This window comes from Micropterus salmoides, unplaced genomic scaffold, assembly GCF_014851395.1.
Source record: "Micropterus salmoides isolate LMB-PRFRI ecotype aquatic unplaced genomic scaffold, ASM1485139v1 Ms_hic_scaffold_5, whole genome shotgun sequence".
Classification (NCBI taxonomy): domain Eukaryota; kingdom Metazoa; phylum Chordata; class Actinopteri; order Centrarchiformes; family Centrarchidae; genus Micropterus; species Micropterus salmoides.
In genome coordinates, this window is record NW_024044237.1 from 22,071,911 (window position 1) to 22,093,909 (window position 21,999).

Consider the following 21,999-nt stretch of genomic DNA (forward strand, 5'->3'; position numbering starts at 1 on the left):
AAAAGCAAAGGTTAAAGAAGAGTCAGAAATAATAGACATGTGTAGCAAATGTTTTTTGATCATATTCTATTGTTTAATGTCCTGACCTTCCAGATTCATCTTCCAACCCCGTGGACTAAGGGAACACCAGCTGATATCACTTATTAGTTGTCTAGCAGGAAATCAGTGTAATCAGTCATTGTGGTGTTTGGTTGGAGTGAAAACCTGCAGACTCATGGGCCTCGTGGTCAAACATCCTTGCCAACTGTGTTTTGTCTTCATCAGCTGGAGATAACACACACACACATACATATACATACAGTGAGGAAAATAAGTATTTGAACACCCTGCTATTTTGCAAGTTCTCCCACTTAGAAATCATGGAGGGGTCTGAAATTGTCATCGTAGGTGCATGTCCACTGTGAGAGACATAATCTAAAAAAAAAAAAAAAAATCCAGAAATCACAATGTATGATTTTTTAACTATTTATTTGTATGATACAGCTGCAAATAAGTATTTGAACACCTGAGAAAATCAATGTTAATATTTGGTACAGTAGCCTTTGTTTGCAATTACAAACGTTTCCTGTAGTTTTTCCACCAGGTTTGCACACTGCAGGAGGGATTTTGGCCCACTCCTCCACACAGATCTTCTCTAGATCAGTCAGGTTTCTGGGCTGTTGCTGAGAAACACGGAGTTTGAGCTCCCTCCAAAGATTCTCTATTGGGTTTAGGTCTGGAGACTGGCTAGGCCACGCCAGAACCTTGATATGCTTCTTACAGAGCCACTCCTTGGTTATCCTGGCTGTGTGCTTCAGGTCATTGTCATGTTGGAAGACCCAGCCTCGACCCATCTTTAATGCTCTAACTGAGGGAAGGAGGTTGTTCCCCAAAATCTTGCAATACATGGCCCCGGTCATCCTCTCCTTAATACAGTGCAGTCGCCCTGTCCCATGTGCAGAAAAACAGCCCCAAAGCATGATGCTACCACCCCCATGCTTCACAGTAGGGATGGTGTTCTTGGGATGGTACTCATCATTCTTCTTCCTCCAAACACGGTTAGTGGAATTATGACCAAAAGTTCTATTTTGATCTCATCTGACCACATGACTTTCTCCCATGACTCCTCTGGATCATCCAAATGGTCACTGGCAAACTGAAGACGGGCCTGGACATGTGCTGGTTTAAGCAGGGGAACCTTCAGTGCCACGCATGATTTCAAACCATGACGTCTTAGTGTATTACCAACAGTAACCTTGGAAACGGTGGTCCCAGCTCTTTTCAGGTCATTGACCAGCTCCTCCCGTGTAGTTCTGGGCTGATTTCTCACCTTTCTTAGGATCATTGAGACCCCACGAGGTGAGATCTTGCATGGAGCCCCAGTCTGAGGGAGATTGACAGTCGTGTTTAGCTTCTTCCATTTTCTAATGTTTGCTCCAACAGTGGACCTTTTTTCACCAAGCTGCTTGGCAATTTCCCCGTAGCCCTTTCCAGCCTTGTGGAGGTGTACAATTTTGTCTGTAGTGTCTTTGGACAGCTCTTTGGTCGTGGCCATGTTAGTAGTTGGATTCTTACTGATTGTATGGGGTGGACAGGTGTCTTTATGCAGCTAACGACCTCAAACAGGTGCATCTAATTTAGGATAATAAATGGAGTGGAGGTGGACATTTTGAAGGCAGACTAACAGGTCTTTGAGAGTCAGAATTCTAGCTGATAGACAGGTGTTCAAATACTTATTTGCAGCTGTATCATACAAATAATTAAAAAAATCATACATTGTGATTTCTGGATTTTTTTATTTTTTTAGATTATGTCTCTCACAGTGGACATGCACCTACGATGACAATTTCAGACCCCTCCATGATTTCTAAGTGGGAGAACTTGCAAAATAGCAGGGTGTTCAAATACTTATTTTCCTCACACATTTTTTATTTATATTACACACACACACACACACACACACATACATATATACACACACACACACACACACACACACACACGTGTGTGTTTTAGGACCACTTTTACTGTTAAAACTTCCAGACAACAAAATGTGCATAACTCAAGATGCCAACTATTTATGAAAGATGTCGTTTCCATGAATAAAATCTTTCAATGGCAGGGCTTCAAGATGGGCATTTTGCATCATCTTAATCCTATTGCAACACAAACTACAGTGCAGGTCTATTTTAGTACATTGTTTATAAAGACAGAATACCAATGTAAGTAATCCCTTTACAGTTTCACTACACTTTCAAAATTCATGTTTTGCTGTTGTCTGTACCTGTCTCAAAGTCTCTGTGAGTCACACGCACACACACACACACACACAAAAAAAAAAAAAACTGTCTAGCTGCCTGCCCAACCCTCAAATCCTGTTTTCACTTTCCGTTTGAATTATGGATGGATTAATTTGTTGAAACAAGATTTTGGCGTTGTACTATTTCGGCATCATGGGATTATGGGTCAGAGCAGCAGGTGTAGAGGATGTACAGTACAAGTGCCTTGTTTCCTCGCAGAGCTACGAGCCTCTGAGTCGTACACGTTATGTGTACCATATGGAACTTGGACATATTACCATGTGTACACTGTGAAGTTATTCCACAGCTGTTGTCAGCTACACCTCCAGGACAGATTGCAAACTAATAAAGTGTTTCACACTCGCCCAGTGTTGATGGTTCATTGGCTATTATGTAGGAGCATTATTGGGAGCCTGTCACCCACATAAAGGAAAGAACTGGAGGAGTCAGTCCAAATTATTCAAGGCCAAGAAACCTCAGGGATAAATAACTGCCTCATTCTTTAAAAACCTCCACTATATTAAAGTCAATCAGCTCGCTTTCTTCAGTCACAAAAAATTACATGTTTTTATATTTTTTCATACTAATACTTGTGATCCCCCCCCCCCCCCCAACACACACACTAGAAAAGCTTGCTCTTTGCTTCGTGGAGCGGCACCCTGACAAAAGGCCGTCATTTATCACAATTATGCCAGCGGCCCCATCAGTTCAGAACCTCTCGCCGTAATCCTTGAGTGTGCTGTCGTGTTGTCTGCCTTTAATGCTGAAAGAGAGAGACTTCTTGATGTGATGGGGTGTGCATGTCAAGAGTTGTTGTGTGTGTGATGTTTTTTTTTTTTCCAGAGTGAACTGTCTCGTTTGCTCACAGCGACTGAATGCACACGTCGTCAACCTCTCCTCTGAGCTTTAATGGTCCTATTAATTGAAATTGGGGCTATTTGTCAAAATGCAAGCGCTTATTCTCACTGCTTTATGCTTGATTTACAGGCTATATTTTCAGGATGTATTGAGACTAATGTACACACTCAGCCACAAAAAGGAATTTAAGTTTCAGTGGGGAATTTCTCCCCTATTCAGAGAGACTTTTAAGGGGAAAAAAAAAACTAAAAACAGGATAACCAGTGTAGTAGACTGCATCCAACTCTCGCCTACCCTGTTTCTTTCATCTCCTCCTCCCTGCTCACTCTACATTTCAAACACACACATTCTGGATGCACTCCCTCTTGGGCAACTTCTCATATTTCTATTATACTAAAAGGAGTGACTGCATAGGCAGCAGCCTCGGCAAATGACTACCTCCTAGAATTTGTTACACCTGTTAAGCTCTAGATACAATGCTCAGCATTTTCCCTCAGCTCCCACCGACTCTCAGAACCTGCTCCTCAGAAAAAAAAAAAAAAGAGCACGGGGCGCTCTTTCTTCTTTTGCCACTCTCTTTGGTGCTCTCCCCTCTATTCGCCTGAGCTAATTTCATTCTGGCTTGTAATTATTCTCTTGTACCAAAGCTGTCAGTTTCCCTTTTTTGTCTCCCATTCCTTCTTTTATTTCGCTCGTTTGTTTAAATTTGCCCCGCAGCCGACAGGCAGCCTACCTCTCTGCACTTCCCCTGTCTAGGGTGGTTAGCCAGAGATGAGGGAAAAAACCGAGGAGACACTGGTTAAGATTAAAGGGCCGGGGCACAGCCTAAAGCAGAGCGACGGCCGACTGCCATTTATTTACCGCTACACACACCATGAGCTTGATGGAGCACGAGAGCCGAGAGAGACAAACGCACACAACATGCCGCCCCGACAACAATGACATCCCAAACAGTCCAAGAGGAGGCACCTTTAGATAAACACATGGCTTTGTTTTGCTTGGTTGAGCACTTGGTTACAACCCATCTCACCTCATTACCCCTGACACGGCGACAGCTACAGTATGCCTACAAGCTCACACCCACCTTGTCTGGCAGAAGGAGCCACATTTAACAGACAGATGTCTAAATCATTCATCATAGCACACACGATGAGTACCAACGCTTTTGGAGAGAACTTCAAAGTATATCCTATGAGAAAGAAATGATGCAAAAGACTCAGAGACTCTATGATATGCAATGCAATACTGGAGACAAACGCATACTAATAGCTTACTGATGTTGGGATGCCATCAGAATAAAACAGGAGATAAGCACTGGTCAATTTACCTGATGCTCAGATGAAAGTAAATAAAGAACTTGGGTTGAAACATTTAGTCAGTCAGTTAGCTGATTGACAGAAAATTAATCGCTAATTAATTTGGTTACAGCTTAATTGTCAAAGCTATTTGTTAAACCTAAAATAACAGTTTGTGGTTCCAGCTTCTCAAACGTAAGAAGGTGTTTTGCTCAATAAATCTACAAACAAATCTTTACCAACAAACGTTTAAAGTGAACTGACTAAACTGAATCCCCATTGTCTCAGACAGAATCAGTAGATCTCAGCAGTGGAGCGCCACTTACCAGTGACTGACCGCACCGCTATGATTCACAATATGCTTCCTCGTTAAATGTCTATTGAAAGACGGCAGTTACAGTCATAATCTGATAACTAGGTTGTTAATTATGGGCTGCTGAGCTATTAACTTTGTGTAGAGTGCTTGTGTAGGCCAGTTTTGTACTGAACCAAATGTGACAGCTTGACCTAGCAACAGAGGAGTAGTGGAGTAGAAGTATAAAGTAGTACAAAATGGAATTGCAGAAATATAGTACCTCAAGTACTGGAGTGGATGTACTTGGCTACTTTCCACCACTGAAATTAAATCTGTCGGTCGGTTTGACAGAAAATGCAATGTGAAGATGTCACCTTGGGCAATTTGTCACAATTATCTTACATTTTACAGTCTAAATGATAAATTGATCAACCAAAAAATAATCAATTGATAATACATTGCACTTATGTCGCTCCTACGCTTAGTTCATGAAATCAAGTACAAGTGTAGTTAAAAAAATAAATAAAATGTAGCGGTTAAAAGGAAAAAAAATTTCAGTAGAGTCATACATACATAATTCAACAAGCTTCTGGCTGAAACAGAATATGTGGACAGGGCACAGAGACAAGTGTTCAAATAAAATGATAACAAAGACGGGCAGTAAAGACAACACTGTATACATGTTGGTAAAGAAACCACTATTCTTAGTTTGTTTGTTATCTCGAGTTGTCACACATTTCAGATTCTTCAAAAATGATCAAATTCTAACCATAGCAACTTTGGGACAGGAAACAGTGTTTTTTGGGGTGAGAACACCCAAAAATACCTTACTGATGCTGACATATCAACAGTCATGTGACTGTGTTATATGATGTGAGAGACAAGGAGGGTTAAAAAAAAAAAGATTGCTGTTTGGAGTTTATATGCATACCTATCAGAAGCTTTCATTAAAAATATGCACCCTGTCTGTTAAGTAATGCAATTCTGCTTTTTAAAAAAACATGTTTTTTTCATACAAAGTGTACAAACATTTCTGTTATGCAAAATTAAGCAACAAGAAAAAAAGTATTTTTTCAGTCATGACACTGACAGTGAGTTTCTGAATTCTCAGCTTCGGCTCAGAGGAAACTCGGAGGTCTCCAGTGTAGCTGAGTAGAGAGGGAGGAAGATTTAGCTGAGCCTTAAATGTGATCAGTAAAAATCTTAAAATCAATTATACATCTAACTGGTAAACAGTGCACAGACGGTAAAATTGGGTTATTACGTTCTCTTCACTTGGCAGCAGTTAAATCCTGGCTGCTGTATTTTTTAGTAGGAATAAAATAGGCTGGAATGGGATGAGATTAAAGCATAGATCCTCCTCTTTGTTATTGGATAAAAATGTCTGGATGTTTCCCAACTGTAGGAATCATTACTGTACCACTCACTGCATTACTCCTTCAACAGTGAATTAATTGTCAAACACCAGTCCAAAGGTTTTGATCACTTGCTGTGTGTGTGCAAGATTATTGGGAACAATTGTTAATACTGTAAACATAATTAATTAATAGATTTTTCCCCACTTGGGAGCAGCGAAAATAAGCTGCAAACACAACACCTGACACATTGTCACCTTTTCAGTTGATAAAGCAAACTTATTAGCACACTGTTTCTTATTTAAACATTTCAGCAGTTACAGAGCAACATTAGGAGCCATGTTTTTGGCCACCCGTGGAATTTAAATCGAATATTCACTAGCTCCGTTTTTGGCCTCCAGCAACTCCTGAGAAAAATATCTGGCTCTTCAGTGGCTAAATGCTCCACTGTGCTCACCAGCTCGTCGCTAACTGTGTCTGTCTGCCATTTAGTGGTGGGAAGGCAGTGTACAGTGGGTTTTGAGTTTTTTTGCTGAAATCAGACATCTTTTGTATTAACACAGCGACAGCCACGGCACAGACATTACCTTTAGAAATGATTCAGCATTTGGAGGGAAAGAAGGACAGAGCTGGAAGAGGTTGAATTGCTTAATGATTAAAATGATTAATTACTTACTACTAAAAAAAGCAACAAATCATTGGATGGAGTTATTTGAAATTGAGGTGGAAAGATTATTTTCAGATAGTGGCAACTATTATTTGATTAAAGGGGAATTCAGGAGTTTTCAGCGGCCACTAGCGGTGCGGTTCCAAGATTGCAACCAGGCGTGTGCTCCTATGCGTGCTCGCTTGAATTCATGAGTGCGCATAACCCGAAACTCAACCGCTTTCATACAGAGATACAACAATAAACGCGGAAACACCGGCATGCCAGCTGTGACTTTTCTCCAGACATGTTCAGGTTCTGTTACTTCAATGTTCCCAGCTCAGGGGCAGATCAACGCAGGCTCCGTGCCTTTCACTCAGCGCAGCGAGCCGCATATTGGCAAAATACTCCCAGAAAAAAGAGGCAGAGTGAAAGCGGCTATAGACAGGTAGGGAGACAGCTTCACACAACATGCTGGAAACTTAAGCAAACTCACACTGCAACATTACAGTAATATTTTTATCAGCTTGAGGTTGAACTAATCCATGCTTGTTACAGGAAACGTTTGTTGTAAGGATCCTACTGAATATTATGTGAGTCATGTTAATTACAGCAACTGAGAGGTGGAGAAGCTGTGTATCAGAGTATCGGTAAAACACCAATAAATCTAAATTGAACATTATGAAGCAAACAGCGGCAGGTCTGAGCTAATTAGCATTAGCTGGCTGCCCTGCATCGCATCACTATTAGGGGCGGGAATCACCAGAGGCCCCACAATACGATATTATCACGATATTTATGTTGTGATTCGATTTTTCCAACTTCCAATTAGATCCCTAAAGTCAAACTTTGTCAACATCTGTTTATCTAAAAAGATACATTTCTCTGTTTGTTCATATCACTTTCAGTCCTCTATATGGTCCTGTTAAGTTTTCTAGTGGAATAAAAAAGATTTTATTATTCTAGTACCAAAAAGTTAAAAATCTGCAATTTATATAATAAAATCGATACAGTATCGATACAGTATTGCCATGGCAAATATCACGATACTATGCTGTATCGATTTTTTCCCCCACCCCTAATCACTATAGGCTGGCTAACAAATTTACATTTGCTTTTTACCGTTACATCCTTTCTTGCAAGCTAAATCAACACTTTGACATAATACCAGTGGTACACAGGATAGTAACATGAGTCAAGTTAAGTGTTGAAGTACTGTGGAAAGCAATACAACTTTGCACAGGACAACATTAGCAACTGCTCGGCGTTAGCCGGCTAGCTAACGTGACTCTCTCTGTGACATTGTGGCACCGACATGATCTGAATCTTGTTTGGTCTGACAGCCTTCATCACATAAACCTTTATTGTTGTTTTTATCCTTACGTGCAGAGTCTGTTGTGCTGGGAGCCTTTTGTTTTGTGGTGTTACTGTGTTTTGTTGATTGCATTTCGTTAGCTGCAGTGTTGTCGCTGTAGTCGGAGAGAGTGCACACAGGGCTACATCCCCACCCGGGGTCCTCACATTAAAAGCAGAATAGTGGCTGATGCAAGCAACAGAGAAAACAGGCGTGTGCTTCATTTCTAAGTGAGGTTAGAGCCTATTGACAATAAGGCAGTGAAAATTTTATTTATTAATAAGTGATTTCATTGAAAAACTACATATATGGTTTGTCATTTTTCAAGCAAGAAAAACACCAAACGTGATGTTCCAGCTTCTCAGATTACTGCTTTCACTTTTTGATCTCATTCTAAACTGAATATTTTTGGGTTCTGGGCTGCTGGTAAGGCAAAAAAGGTAATTTCAAAATGTCACGCTGGGAAATTGTGATTTCTATTTTCCAAACTTTTCTAGACCAAAATATCAATTGAGAAAATAATCAGCAAATTCATTTAAAGAAACTGTTTATTTATTGCAGCCCCAATATGTGAAAATCATAGGTGGAAATTATATCAAGTAGATGTGTAGAGCAACATAGAGGAAGTAACGGTGAAACAGTAGAGAAATGTGTTTAAAATTACTTAAAACTACACTAATTTTGAGCACTAAATCCCAGTCTGACAGGGAGTTCAGGTTTCCAGTGAACAGATTTAATGTTTTAGTTTATATTGGGTAGCTGGTGACAGCAGAGTATATCACTTTGAACAGAACCGCAAAGTAATGGCACTGTTACTGTCGATGTCACATAAGAGAAATAATATTTTCACATCATTTAACTCCTTTCTGACATTGCAACATTTGCCTTTTCCTGATATTTTTAATCACGTGTAGCTCTTTTCTGCCAGTTTTGTTCACTTTACATTCTCCTCTCTGGGTGCCGTCATTAAGGTATAGAGATGGATGAACTGTGAGAATTGATCTGGTTTCCAAGTGTGCAACATCCTCCAAGGCTGATGAGCACTTTCCATTAAAGAGGCTAACTGGATCTCATTTGAATGTACAGAACGAGCCACAGGGTTGCTTTCATTCAATCTTACAAAGGACAATCAAACTTAAATAGCTGAATGTGCCATTAAAGCAGGAGCAGACTGTACCGTTTTGATGTAAAATAAAATGTAAATATTACAAGATTTAAAACAATAATTTTGTGTGATCAGAAAGAAAGATGAGGTTAATGAACAGAGCATCAGCATTTAACAGTTTCAGCCTCAGTTATTCTTGTCCACTCACTCCAAACTGTCTTTATTCACAGCTCAACGCTTGACGACCGCTGACTTAATTTTATTGTTGTACCAGCTAAAACATGAATTCTTCTAGTTGGAATTGGCACCAGTGGTAAAAAACAAAACAAAACAAAAAGAGGTGGTGCATCCCTGAGCAATAAAAAAAACAAGACAAGTACAGCTGTCTCTGTGGAGCAATTGAAGCAGAGAGAAGTACACAAGAATTTAAGACAAACCTTCACAGGCTCAATCCCATTTCATCAACTGGCTCGTAAAGTGTGAGTGAGGCTAATGTACATGTACAGCTGCTGTGGATGGAGGTGTTAGTATCTTCGGCCTGGAAACTGAGAAAATAGTTGCAGACTGAGGGCAGAGTGTGGCGTCCACCTGCACAAAGCAGCTGTGCGACTAGAATAAGAATGGGAATATGAATAGGGCTAAGGGAGGAGATGGAGGTGCCAGTGGGGATGTACGATGAGGGGACTGAGGGCAGAGAGAGGCAACTATGTGATTGGCAAAGCATCACATAGGGTCACAAGGATCAGATTGTCTCACGGTTAATGAGAGCTATGTGCAGAATGTCGGTTGATAAAATAAAGCCCTGCTACTGCAATTAAGTTAATACTCTTGATTACTTGGAGCGAACAGATGGAACAAGAAGTGGAATCGTAAGTAAATTTACCTGTCCCAGGATGGGGCCTAGTGGGGGTCCTGGGGCTGCTTGTCCTGACCTCACTATGGCCCGGATTACATTGCCTGCATCCAATTTCTTCACAGCCTTTGCTGCCTTGGAGATCTTTGACATCCTGATCTGTCTGGAAAGCCTTAAATCTGCCTCCAAGTCAACTGAGAATCCATCCACTGAAAACACAGAAGACAAACAAACAAATTAGCCTTTAAAGAACACACAACTGCAACAAATAATTTACGAGCCGGGTTCATTAAAACATCATACACTCAAATCGATACAGATACCCACAGGCAAAGCCCGTGCCTTTCCATTCCGCAGCGGGCGAGTAATTAAAAAAATCTTTGCCTTCGATCGGCTCAGTGAGAGCCACTTTCCTGGAGGTGTTTGCAGTGTGGATCAGCAGAGAGACGCCTGCCATGTTGAAGAGTCTGAGAACTGGCAGGATTTAAACTTCTCTCCCCAAAAAATCATGGTGTGCATGCCAAAAGGCCTCCATCGCCTCACCTGTTTCCGATGTGTCACCACTAAACTCCCTGTGCTGCAGCACAGCTTTCTCTGCATCAGTAGAGGTCAAGTGTCAAGGGCAGCAGAGGGATACGTAACAATACTGATACATGGAGGAGGACAGGAAGTGTCATCCCTATATACAAACGTAAAGAGGGGTCGGCTTTACATTCCACCATAAAATGCATTTGCCAAATTAGGAGTCAATTAGTGGAGTGTGGAGAATGGCCTGAACTCCTGGCCTTTCTCTGGGGAGGCAGAACACATAAAAGCAGGCCTATAATCCTCTGCTGGAATAAAAGCGATACTGACACGGCTGTAAAAAAAAAAAAAAAAAGAAAAAGATCAATGCCTGAAGCCAAGGGACAAATACAAGTTTTAAGGTTGAGCCTTGCGATTCAGGGGAACCCTGCATTCAATAAAAATAAGTACTTGAGGGGGAGAGAAGAGGTCCAGCAATGATTCATTGTAGGCAACAGAGGGTATCCAATTAGATCAACAGAGGAGACAGTACCAAAAAGATATATGGGACCTCATGCTGCTTTAGAGCAACAAACAGGGAGAAAGTGTTCCCAAGAAAAGTTGTGATTCTATCTGGGCTGCTGATTATTCAGCAGCCGTTAAAGTGCAACCACCATACGCAATATCTGTAAGGGCATTAAGGTCATATGCATACTGCAGAAAGAGTGCCAAATAGAATTCATTTAGTTTGAATTCCCTCAATAGCTCTCTTTCAGAGGTCAATTTCATGCCACTCACATACTGTGTTCCTCAATTTGGAAAAATCATGTTACAGTTTAGATCAATTTTGGAGTCAGAAAATGCAGAGAGCAGTAGGCCTATGCATTAAATCTGAATGGAGAAAACCCACTTCTGTTGTCAAACAGTGACAGAAAGACTCATGAATCCTTCACTGGCAAGCTGCAGAAATATTACTAAGCAGTTTGAAGGGGACAAATGCACCACAAAACATCTCAACTAATAAAATGACATACTGTACGTCCAGAGAGACGAGGCTTAACTGGAGTTTTGTGACAGCGAGAGAAAAACAATTATGGCCGGCATCAGACATTGGCTTTTAATTCCAATTTGGGGCAAAGGGAATAACAGTTTCGAGAGTGGGGAAATGACAACGTAATGCTTTAATGCACCGCAACTCCAATCTCTGTTGGAGTATGAATAATAAAACCGCATTTCCCTCACAAAATGAAATCACTCATCACAAGGCTAAGCAGTTAACGCTGAAGAAGAATTGACCTATATAAGGCATCACAACTGCACTGACAGTACGTTTCACGCAGCTGAATATACATTAGATTCAAGGAATAAAGCAGCATTAGCTGTGCAGCGGCAGGAAACATGGTTCGCAGCAGTACAATAAGCCTCAATCAGAGCTGGGCCTAATGTTTGGCTGTGAATAATCAAATCAAAGCTGCAGTAATTTGAAAGGAACAGACAATTTTGAGCAGCTCTTTAGGCTGAATATTATATTCCATACTGCAATTACTGGCAACAGCGTCGTCGATAACAAGGAGTACACAGAAAGAGCAATTTGTTCAGGCCATGTAGAGTTGCAGCGTAAAAGCACTTTGTTAAAGCATGCTTGATAAATGGCATGCCACAAAGCCAGCATTTAAATTACCACCTAATATAGGAAGGTGAGGTGTGCTATAATTGAGTAGAAAACACCACACACGTTGGACCGTTTTCTCCAAATTGTTGTTGCACCCAACAAAGTCATTCCTATTCCTGAAATTTGAAGATAAATGCATTTCTTGTCCTTCATGAATTTGAAGTCTCTCATCAAATTATCAACTCATGTAGCTTTGGATAACAAATCGCCGATCACCATGAAAATCCAAACTCCCTTATCTGTCTAGAAAATGTGGAATTTCTTCAAGCTCCCCTGCAGCCTGTCAAGAAAACCTACTTGAGTTGGAAACACTGTATCTTTGACGGAAGTAAACATGTCAATAAAACTGAGCACACAAGAGAAAAGCAGTAGAAAAATTCCACCTGATGATAATGTGCACGGCTACATAAACTTGTTACGCCCCACCGTTTGGTGGCTACATGGGGCGAACAACACTCCAACACTGACACAAACTTAACACAGATAATCACCTTTAAAAACAACCAAATCAGTGGAATTTATTAACTTAACAAGACAATAACTTAAGAACACCAAAAACATAAGAATGTAACACAAAATGCCCAGGCTGAGAGGCAGCAAGACCAGCAGTCCCAAATCAAAAAGCCTCTCTTCTGACGCTTGCACAGGAGCTTTTAAAGACCGCCTTCCAAGGCCAGGTGGACCTCGTTCAGCAATTAGCTGGAGCACTTCCGGAGCAGAACAGAACAGAACATGGACACAGAACAGGGAAACATACAGCCGTAACAAACTGTTGTGAAAAGATACCCTGAAATTATAAACTCATTATATTTTCATCACTTATTCATTATAACAAGCCTAAAATTTCTAAAGTAACAACAGCTTCTGTGGCGTGTTTCAGCATAATTAAAACTGACTGCACTTTCAAGGATAAAGCTGACTTTGATTAAAGAGATTAATCAGCTTGCTATCAAAAATGTGGGTTTAATTGTACTAGTGAAGCCCACCGCTGTTTGTTGTTTAGGCTATTAGGTTCTCTTTAGTCTTCATTAAGGAAAAAAGCCAAACAGTAGCCAACACCAATGAATGTTCTAAATCTGTTACAAGTCAAGGTTACAGATATTGATCTTCTACAAAATGACATTTCTGAAAAATGGAAGAAATGGTCCAAAAGATCACTTTAGTTTGAAAGTCCCAGACCTTCCTCACTATAAATGATACTGACATTGTATCAGCCTAGAGGAAAGCGTGTCTTTTTTTCCCCCTCTTTATATCTTTTTACTGCAGTCAGGTGAAATAAAAGCTGAATACTAATTGATTTCTCAGTGGGATCAGGCTTTATACCTGCAACAACACAGAATCAAGTCCGGTTCAATAACCTTTATTACGCTTTATCTGCCTTTTCATCTTCATTTCTCGGCGAAATAATTAGAAATGAACAAGTGAAGAAAATTAAGTCAAATACTTTCTGATAACGCAGATTCTGTGTTGCCACATGAAATAAAGAATCAAAGATTAATATCTTATCAAAAGGAACTGATAAAGATTAATTTGAGTGTAAATTTGTTAACCTATAAAATGTGTTAACCTTTATGTGGTTCGTTTATGTTTCTCTACATCTATTCCTTATATCCATCCTAAACCATCTTTGCAGGATTGGGGGGGACTCGTGCTACACCAGACTAGATCTAGTATTGCTGACTTGTGTTTAATACTAACATAGGTACTGGATACTTCATGTGGGAAACTTGGACATAAGCTTATCACCCTACTTGTAACTATTTTGTACGTATAATTTTAAGCCACGCTAGCAGCATGGTGATGTTGGTTGGTCGGTCCACCACTTTGGTCCTGACAGAAAAATCAATAACAACTATTGGACTACTAAATATTTATGGTGCCAAGAGGATGAATCCTACTAACACTGGTGATCTTTTGAGTCTTCCCACAGCGCCACAAGCAGGTCAAAACATTCACTCATCTTGTTAAATGTCTCAACATCTACTTGATGGGTTGTCACAAAATTGTGTACAGACATTCATGTTTGGCAGACAATGAGTCTTAATGACTTCGGCAAGCCTCTATTTTTTTCCTGTAGCGCCACCATGAGGTTGACATTTGCAGTTTTGAGTGAAATGTCTTAAAGGCCACTGAACACTCCCACAATACTTTAAATTTATGACTAAATACCTGCTGACATTCCGATTAGCCTCAGTCATACTTTGTATTTAGTGTTAATTAGCAAATGTTAGCGTGCTAATATGCTAATCTATGATTGTGAACTTTATTGTATACATGCCAAACATCAGCATTTTAGCATTGTCACTGTGAGCATGTCTGTGAGCCTTTTGGTCAAAGCACCGCTGTGCTGTACAGCCTTACTGAGCTGCTAGCATGGCTGTGACGATATATACAATGAGAGGATTTGTCTACCATCAGGGAATGTGTCTTACCATTTATCCCATTATTTCTGGGTGTATTAGGGCTTCATGGGCAATGTTGCAAATAAAATCAAGCATATACAGAGATGAAGGTACTTCTGTCATTATTCAAAGGGGGACAGTAGTGAAATGACAAGAAATAATGGGAGAGAATGGGAATAACACAACAAAAGGTTTATCTCCAAAATCATTTTCCAGTCACAATATAATGGTATCCATTCTAACCACTATTCCACCACGACGCCCTGTGAAATAGGATTTTATCCATGTCATCCACCATTTTTGAACAGATGCAGCACTCCTTTGTTAGCGTCCTTTTGTTCCCCACGTGTTGCGATAACATGGCATTTACAGCCTTAATAAGGATGATTTTAGTTGATATAATACATTTACACAAGAAAGCTTCTACACTAGGTTTGAAATGTGTGTGATCTATTACTTGATACACATTTCTTGCCCCAAGGGTCTAATTTTGTGATGCTCTGATAGGAGTATATGTATTATTATTCCAGTCTCATAACTCAGTCTTAATAGTAAAACCCATTCTGTTTCCGTCTCTTTAAACAGATAAAAACTGTCAAGAGCCCTTTGCCAAACAGAAACTGTGATTAGTTTTCTTTGACTAAGGGAACAAATTCATTCTTATCTTCCAGCCACACAAAAACCAGCTCTGACAACTGGTTTTCTTCAACTCTTAGTGTGGCAGTCCATCTAGTGGTGGCATTCACCTTTACATATGAAGTAAGACATTTAGCTGAAAGATTAAATCAAAATAAGATAGCGGGCACATGTGTGTAACTACTGCGATGGCCTATATCACCACTACATGACCCAGACAAGTTTAAAATAAACAGGAAGAAAGGCCCTGGAGACACGCTGAAGTCCCTGGATACTAACAGAACAAGAGCACAGGCATATTAAAATTATAATATTCCTAGTTTCTGCCAATCTTTGCAGAAATGTTTAAATACCATTAAAGCCACAATAAATCTATGATGTCCTTGAATGCATAAGATACCCAAACCTCTGTTAACGGCACAGGAAGGACTTGCATTGGCAGCGGGGAACTCTTCGATGCAGTATTTGTTTAGATGGCACCACATTATGAATTAGGAGATACAGATTAACTGTAATCAATGAGCCTAATGCAGTGACCTGAACAGAACAAATGTACTGGGCTGTGATCATTCAGTGAGCCACAAGAGACACTCTGGATAAGATTAAGAGATAACGTCACATATAAAGTTATAGAGAGCCAGTCATATGCCATCGCTGTTCCACTACATTAGTATTCATCCCATCAAACTCCAGCCCTGGAGCTATTGATTGCTGAATGCCAAGTGCTAAAGGCCAGTCAAATAAAACGAAGAACTCAAGAAGAGTCTGAATGATCCCACAAGACTGAAAAGAGGGAACTTGCAGGACCTGATTTAACCGAAATGTAAACCTGGAGGTCTCATCTCTCCGAGCTCTTGGCTAATCTGCACGCTTCAGAAATAAACAACTCTTCACTTCCACACATTCAGAAATAAACACATTTTAGGATCAACTACTCTGATGTAACGCAAGATCGCATTCGTTTTAAACTACAAAATAATTACCAAGTGGCAAGAACTGCTTTGTATCAAATTTCTAGTGTGCAATTTGCTTGGAAAAATGCATTTTGAAATATCTTTAGCTGATGTTCTTACTATGCAGACAGACAGGGGGAATGTTTTCAGCATGTTTTACAATCCAAAACATCACCATACAATGCCTTTTTTTTTTTTTTTTTTTAATCTTCACAAGCTAGACACTCAACTGAGAACTATCTGCCATTATTGTTGTCTAATATTACCTGAGGCTGTGTTTTTAACTTAAGCAAATAAACCCAAAGGATTGTTTTTAAAATTATGTTTTATTTATTAAGAATTGTGACCAAATTATATACTAAACAGCACATTTTAATGTGCAGAAATACACTGGGTCAGAACTCTCTGGTAGACAAACCAGGCAACAATGAATCTGTTACTAAACAACGTCAATCCTATCTTTGGAATTTCTGCAATGCAATTACTAGTTACTTAGCAGCTGGTTCAATCTTTGGATATTCATTTTGGAAAGTCGTGACTGTAACCATATGAGTGCAAACAGAGAAAAAAACAAAGATACTTATCTCTGATCAAATAACAGACATATTGGTTTGGCTTTGTCTATCATTACTAGGGGTGGGAATCACCAGAGGCTCCACAATACGATATTATCACGATGTTGCGGTTTGATTTTATTGCAATTTTAAATATATTGAGATAAATTGCAATTTATTACCTTTTTTCAACTAGGTCCCTAAAGTCAAACTTTGTCAACATCTGTTTATCTAAAAAGATACATTTCTCTGTTTGTTCATATCACTTTTTCTTACTTATATATCACTTATTTCAGTCGTCACACCCAAAACCATCAACAGACTGCTATCTGCCGTTCTTTGTGCCTCATGTAACATATACACACACACACACACACACACACACTAATATATATATATATATATATGGCCCTTTCCTGCCAGGTCCATACAGAATGGTTTTCTTGCAAAGAGCCCTGACCTCATCCCCATCCAACACTTATAGTATGAACTCAAGCGCCAACTGTGAGCCAGGCTTTATCGCCCAACAGACCTCACTAGTGCTCTAGTGGATGAATGGGAACAAATCCCTGCAGCCACAAGGGATGAAAAGAAATGAGATAATCAGCAACAATCAATGTTTGGTATGCCCGTATATTTGTGGCCACACGGTGTATTATATCACTTCACTTGTCTTTCTCTTGTTAAGCAGTCACCAAGCAAAAATAAGACAATTAATGCTACTCTGTCCTGTTTTAATGCTGTCGTGAGAAAAGTTGACCACTGAAGCATCACATACATGCCCATCACTGCAGTCTGAGTTCAAACGAAGACCTTGTACTTGAATAGCGATGACTCCTAGTCGAATCTCCATGCATGCATTATCTCTGCTTGTCTGTATTCAAATCCCAGGGAGGCCCTTTTCTTTACTGGCTCCCCTGAATTACATTTCCCTCTCCCCACCGTGTCTGAATGGCAAGACAGAATGTGCTACAAACTGCCTGTACTTGGAATAAATCTATAAAAGCAACAAACAGCAACAACGAGGCATCAGCAGCAGAGATGGTGCTTGAGAAATATAAAAAAGGGAAAACAGCACTCAGTTCAGATCATCTTCTGATATATTTTGCAGGCAGGCAGCATGTTTATATGTTGTGGGTACATCGTTGTTTTTATTCTCTAGTATCTGAACACAAAGCACGTGAAAACCACTGATTGGTGTGTCAAAAAAACAGGTTAACGTTATATTAGAGGCTCAACTGTAATGTTTACCTTCACAGCAGGATGCGTTAAGTTTTAAGTCTGGATACATGATTGATATGGCCTGCAGGTACATAAAGATATTTTTTTTGTTCGAAACATCATGAGACAGTAACAACATGTAAACAAACAATATGAGTGGAGGAAGAAAAGCAATACAGTCACAGATTTAGCCGAGATTTTTTACACACATGCACACATTTGTTCCACTATCCCCGTGGGGACATGTTATTGACATAATGCATTCCCCAGCCTCTTTCCCTAATCTCAACCATCGCAACTACATGCCTAAGCTTAACCCAACCCCTCACTTTAGCTCAACTGTAACCCTAAAACCAAGTCTTAACTCTCAAAAAGCAGTCTTTACCCGTGAGGACCTCAATTTTTTGTCCCCACGATGACGTAAGTCCCCATCAGTCAGTGTGCATTCAGGTTAAAGTACCCCCGGGATATAATGAAACACAAACACAAAGCTGTAGGCAACATGTGAATACACAAGGCTCTGACATTATAAAAAGAATTATAGCTCAGAAACTGCAAGCCAAGTGTGACTGCAGCCAGGATGTGACAGTAAACCCTCTGAATTCTGGAGCCATCTGCCCCTCTGGGTCTGAGCTCCTGCTGCAGCTGGAACTAACATTCAGAATATTGGAAGTATGATAAATATATAACAGTGTGGTCAGTGAGCTGGGGGATGGACGCCGGAATTAACAGCGGTCAAACTTGAAACACTCCATCTACAAGGAATCTGGATGAAGCTAAAATTAGATGTTGCAGTTAGGCAATGACTCAGCTTTTTTAAACACTATAAGCAGAATTATTTTTGCCCCGGATGTTCTCTCAAATATTTAAACCATTCAGGCATATACCATATAGACCAGTATCGGGCTGAACAATTTTGAAAAACTATCTAATTGCAATTATTTTGTCTGATATTGCAATATGATTTGAGATATTAGAGGGAATTTAATTCATTATTCTAATTTTCATTTGAAAACATATTTAAATGATTAAGGTGTAATTTTTGCAAGGATCTGTACCAAACAAAGATGTTTTCTTTTATCATAACAAATACTGCACCTCCATATTGCAATTTCAATGATATTTTGATTAATCGTTCAGCCCTACACTTGTGGTTTCTAATCTCAGGGTCACAACCCGCAATGAATGGGAGGATTACCCAGTTAGGAAAAAAACATAAGAATACATGATAAATTTATTTTTTCTGACTGTAACCCAGCTTTATTTGCAAAATACTACTAAATAGGGGTGTGATGAGATCTCGTGCCACGCAAGATTAAATTGTGACGATATTTCTTGTCAGGTAAAAAGCTGTCTCACGAGACTCAAGCAAATTACATTTTTCACATGCTGTCAATCCACAAATTAATTTTCTCAAGCAGTGAAATACAAATGTATAACTGATAAGATTCGTGGAGCTAATCAACTCAACCCAGCTGATTGACACCGGCCTAACCCGCTCGTGCTGTGAGTCCAGACTGCTGTGATAAGTGGTTACATAGCTGACTAGAGTTTTGCAACATAAGCATCTAAAAACTGAAGCCAGCCTGCTCTATTTGGGACTGTGAGCTGCACTTTATCTGAGCTGCTGAAGTTAACGTGTGTGGATTTGTGGTGAGATTTCTGCCTGATCAAAAGTGTTTCAGTTACTTTCTGTTACACATACAGCATGCAGTCCCAAACTGCGTTGGTCAAACAGTCTGAAGGGGATAACGTTACTAGCGGATCAATAACGTAATGCACAGCAGAGTAAAGGGCTGGTAGACTTCTCATTAAATGATCACTTTACTCTGGTAATACTCTTGCCCTTTTTCTGGACATGTCAGAGAACACAGATGTGCAGACAGTTTTGAACATGAGCTGCTGAAACACAGGAGGTATTAAAGTCCAGGAGTTTATAACTAAATTAAAATTTAATAATTTATCATTGAGGTGACTAAATCATGACTCAGCAGGGATATTACATGAGAAAAGTTGATCTAAAGGAGAAACAGGTCTGAAAGCAGCACAGAATGACTGAGAGCTGCACTGACTTATATTCTGTAATAGTTAGGCAATAGAGTTTGAACTGTCACCTGCCACCTGAATTTTGTGTTTCTTTATATAAATTTAAAAAAATCACCATAAACTGGTGCAGAAAAATGCATCATAAGGCAGCAAATAAAGTGTTTAATGCTCAGAATTTTCATATAATTCAGCATTAATTAAAAAAAACAAAGTTTTAAAATCTCATCTCATCTTGATCTCGTGAACCCAATCTCGAATCTCATCTCGTGGGTTAAGTGTCTCGTCATAACCCAACTACTAAACATTCTGAGGGGAAAATCCCTCTTCCATTGAACTGGTCCCAAATCATCGGCACTCAAAAGTTGAAGAACCACTGACATAGATATAGATCATAACTACAGTCTCACAGAACAGGTTTTGGTCTTGTTCAAATGTGTCATTTTCATGTCTTTATGACCTTTTCAGGGTTTAAGTATGGGATTGCATAAATTACAAATTATAAACTAATATAGCAGATGACCCATGTCTTTTGGGCCAAGGCCCTGTAATCTTGGTTTCAAATATTAAGTACTGCCTTAAATATTCATGATAAAATAAGCAACAATGAAAGTTTCTTTAGTTAATTTTTATTAAGAGTTACTCAAATCTCAGGTAATCTGCTTCTTCAAGATTGTGGTTGTGCTTTGATCAGATTTGATTGACAGTGGCCTGGCAACACAAGCAAACAAATGTCACCAGACTCACACGAGATTTTTATTTATTTTTTTTAACCAACCGAGCCCCAGACACTACAAACCAATAAACAAATTACAAACAAAAACACAAATACCTCAAGTAAAATCACCAAAACTGTTTAAACTTTGCCAGAACATCGTTTGCTTATGTAGGTTATCTTTGCTCATAGGAAAAAGATTATTAAAATACGAAAATACGTTTTCAGGGACTTTAACGTTAACATTAAAATAAATAAATAAATAAATCATATGAAACGAATGACAACAATCAAACTGAACACATGTTTCAGCATCAAGGGGAGTTTTGACTTTGCTACCAGCTTGAGTCTGAACACCATGGATGCAGAGCTTTCCTCGAGGAACCCGTTTAATTTATCAAACCCCGTGATGAAAAACAATTACGACACTGATACAACTTGTGAACAGCATCATTTACCTTTAATATACTAATCAAACACAAAACGTGAAGCACAGCAGCAACACTTTGTGTCCACAGTCACATTGAACAGCAAGAAGCTAAACGCACGTTACCTCCATTAACACCGTGAGTATCCCCAATAAACATCTTAAAACTCTTATAATACATCAAAGATGAACCCGGTAAACTCTATAGAAATTATATAAACGTCAGCGGTATCATACCTGTCGCTTGTCCTGCACCTTCACGCCGAGAGCAGCCTCCTTCAGGGCGCAGACATATTGGATTACTGCACATTGCTGGCTGTATGCTGCTGTTAATCCCAGAGCTGCCACCTGCTGGTGTGGAGGACCAGCTGCAGCATCTGCGAGTAAAGCTGAGAAGATAAACTTTATTAAGAAAGAAGAAATTCACCTGTTAGAGCTGCTCCTGATACATACAACAGAAGAAAATAAATAAACAAAATACAAATAGAATAGTTATGCTAAATATGTAGTATCCAATACTTATGCATTTGACTCATAACAGTTCAAAATAGCACTGTAGCAGCAGGACAGAGGGTCAGTGACCTTCTACGGGGAGAGCAGTGATTGGTGGTTATGTAGGGACTGAACCCTTCTATAGAATTTGACCTCTAACCCCTTGTTTTGTTACCTCAAAATAGTACTGTACCCTTCTATGGGTTTGACCTTTTACTTTACAGACTCAAACCCTTCTATGGTACCTAACAGATACCTAAACATATCCTATATAAGCTATGTTTGATGTACAGAGAGACAGAGTGGCCATCGGGCTGGGTCACTCTCCAAGCTGCTGCAG

The 21,999-nt window shown here is 39.6% G+C and overlaps 1 protein-coding gene across 2 annotated transcripts in view; it reads right to left on the reverse strand.

Annotated features, from left to right (window-relative positions):
* Positions 1-21,500, reverse strand: part of mrpl11 (mitochondrial ribosomal protein L11) — a 46,346-nt gene extending 24,846 nt beyond the window's left edge. For both annotated transcript variants that reach the window (XM_038699727.1, XM_038699726.1), the window contains exons 1-2: positions 21,405-21,500; positions 10,071-10,249 (exon numbers count right to left, since the gene is read on the reverse strand). In XM_038699727.1, the coding sequence (XP_038555655.1) occupies positions 10,071-10,249; positions 21,405-21,477 (252 nt within the window). In that variant the 5' untranslated portion in view covers positions 21,478-21,500. The remainder of the gene's footprint in view (positions 1-10,070; positions 10,250-21,404) is intronic.
* Between the last annotated feature and the right edge of the window lie 499 nt (positions 21,501-21,999).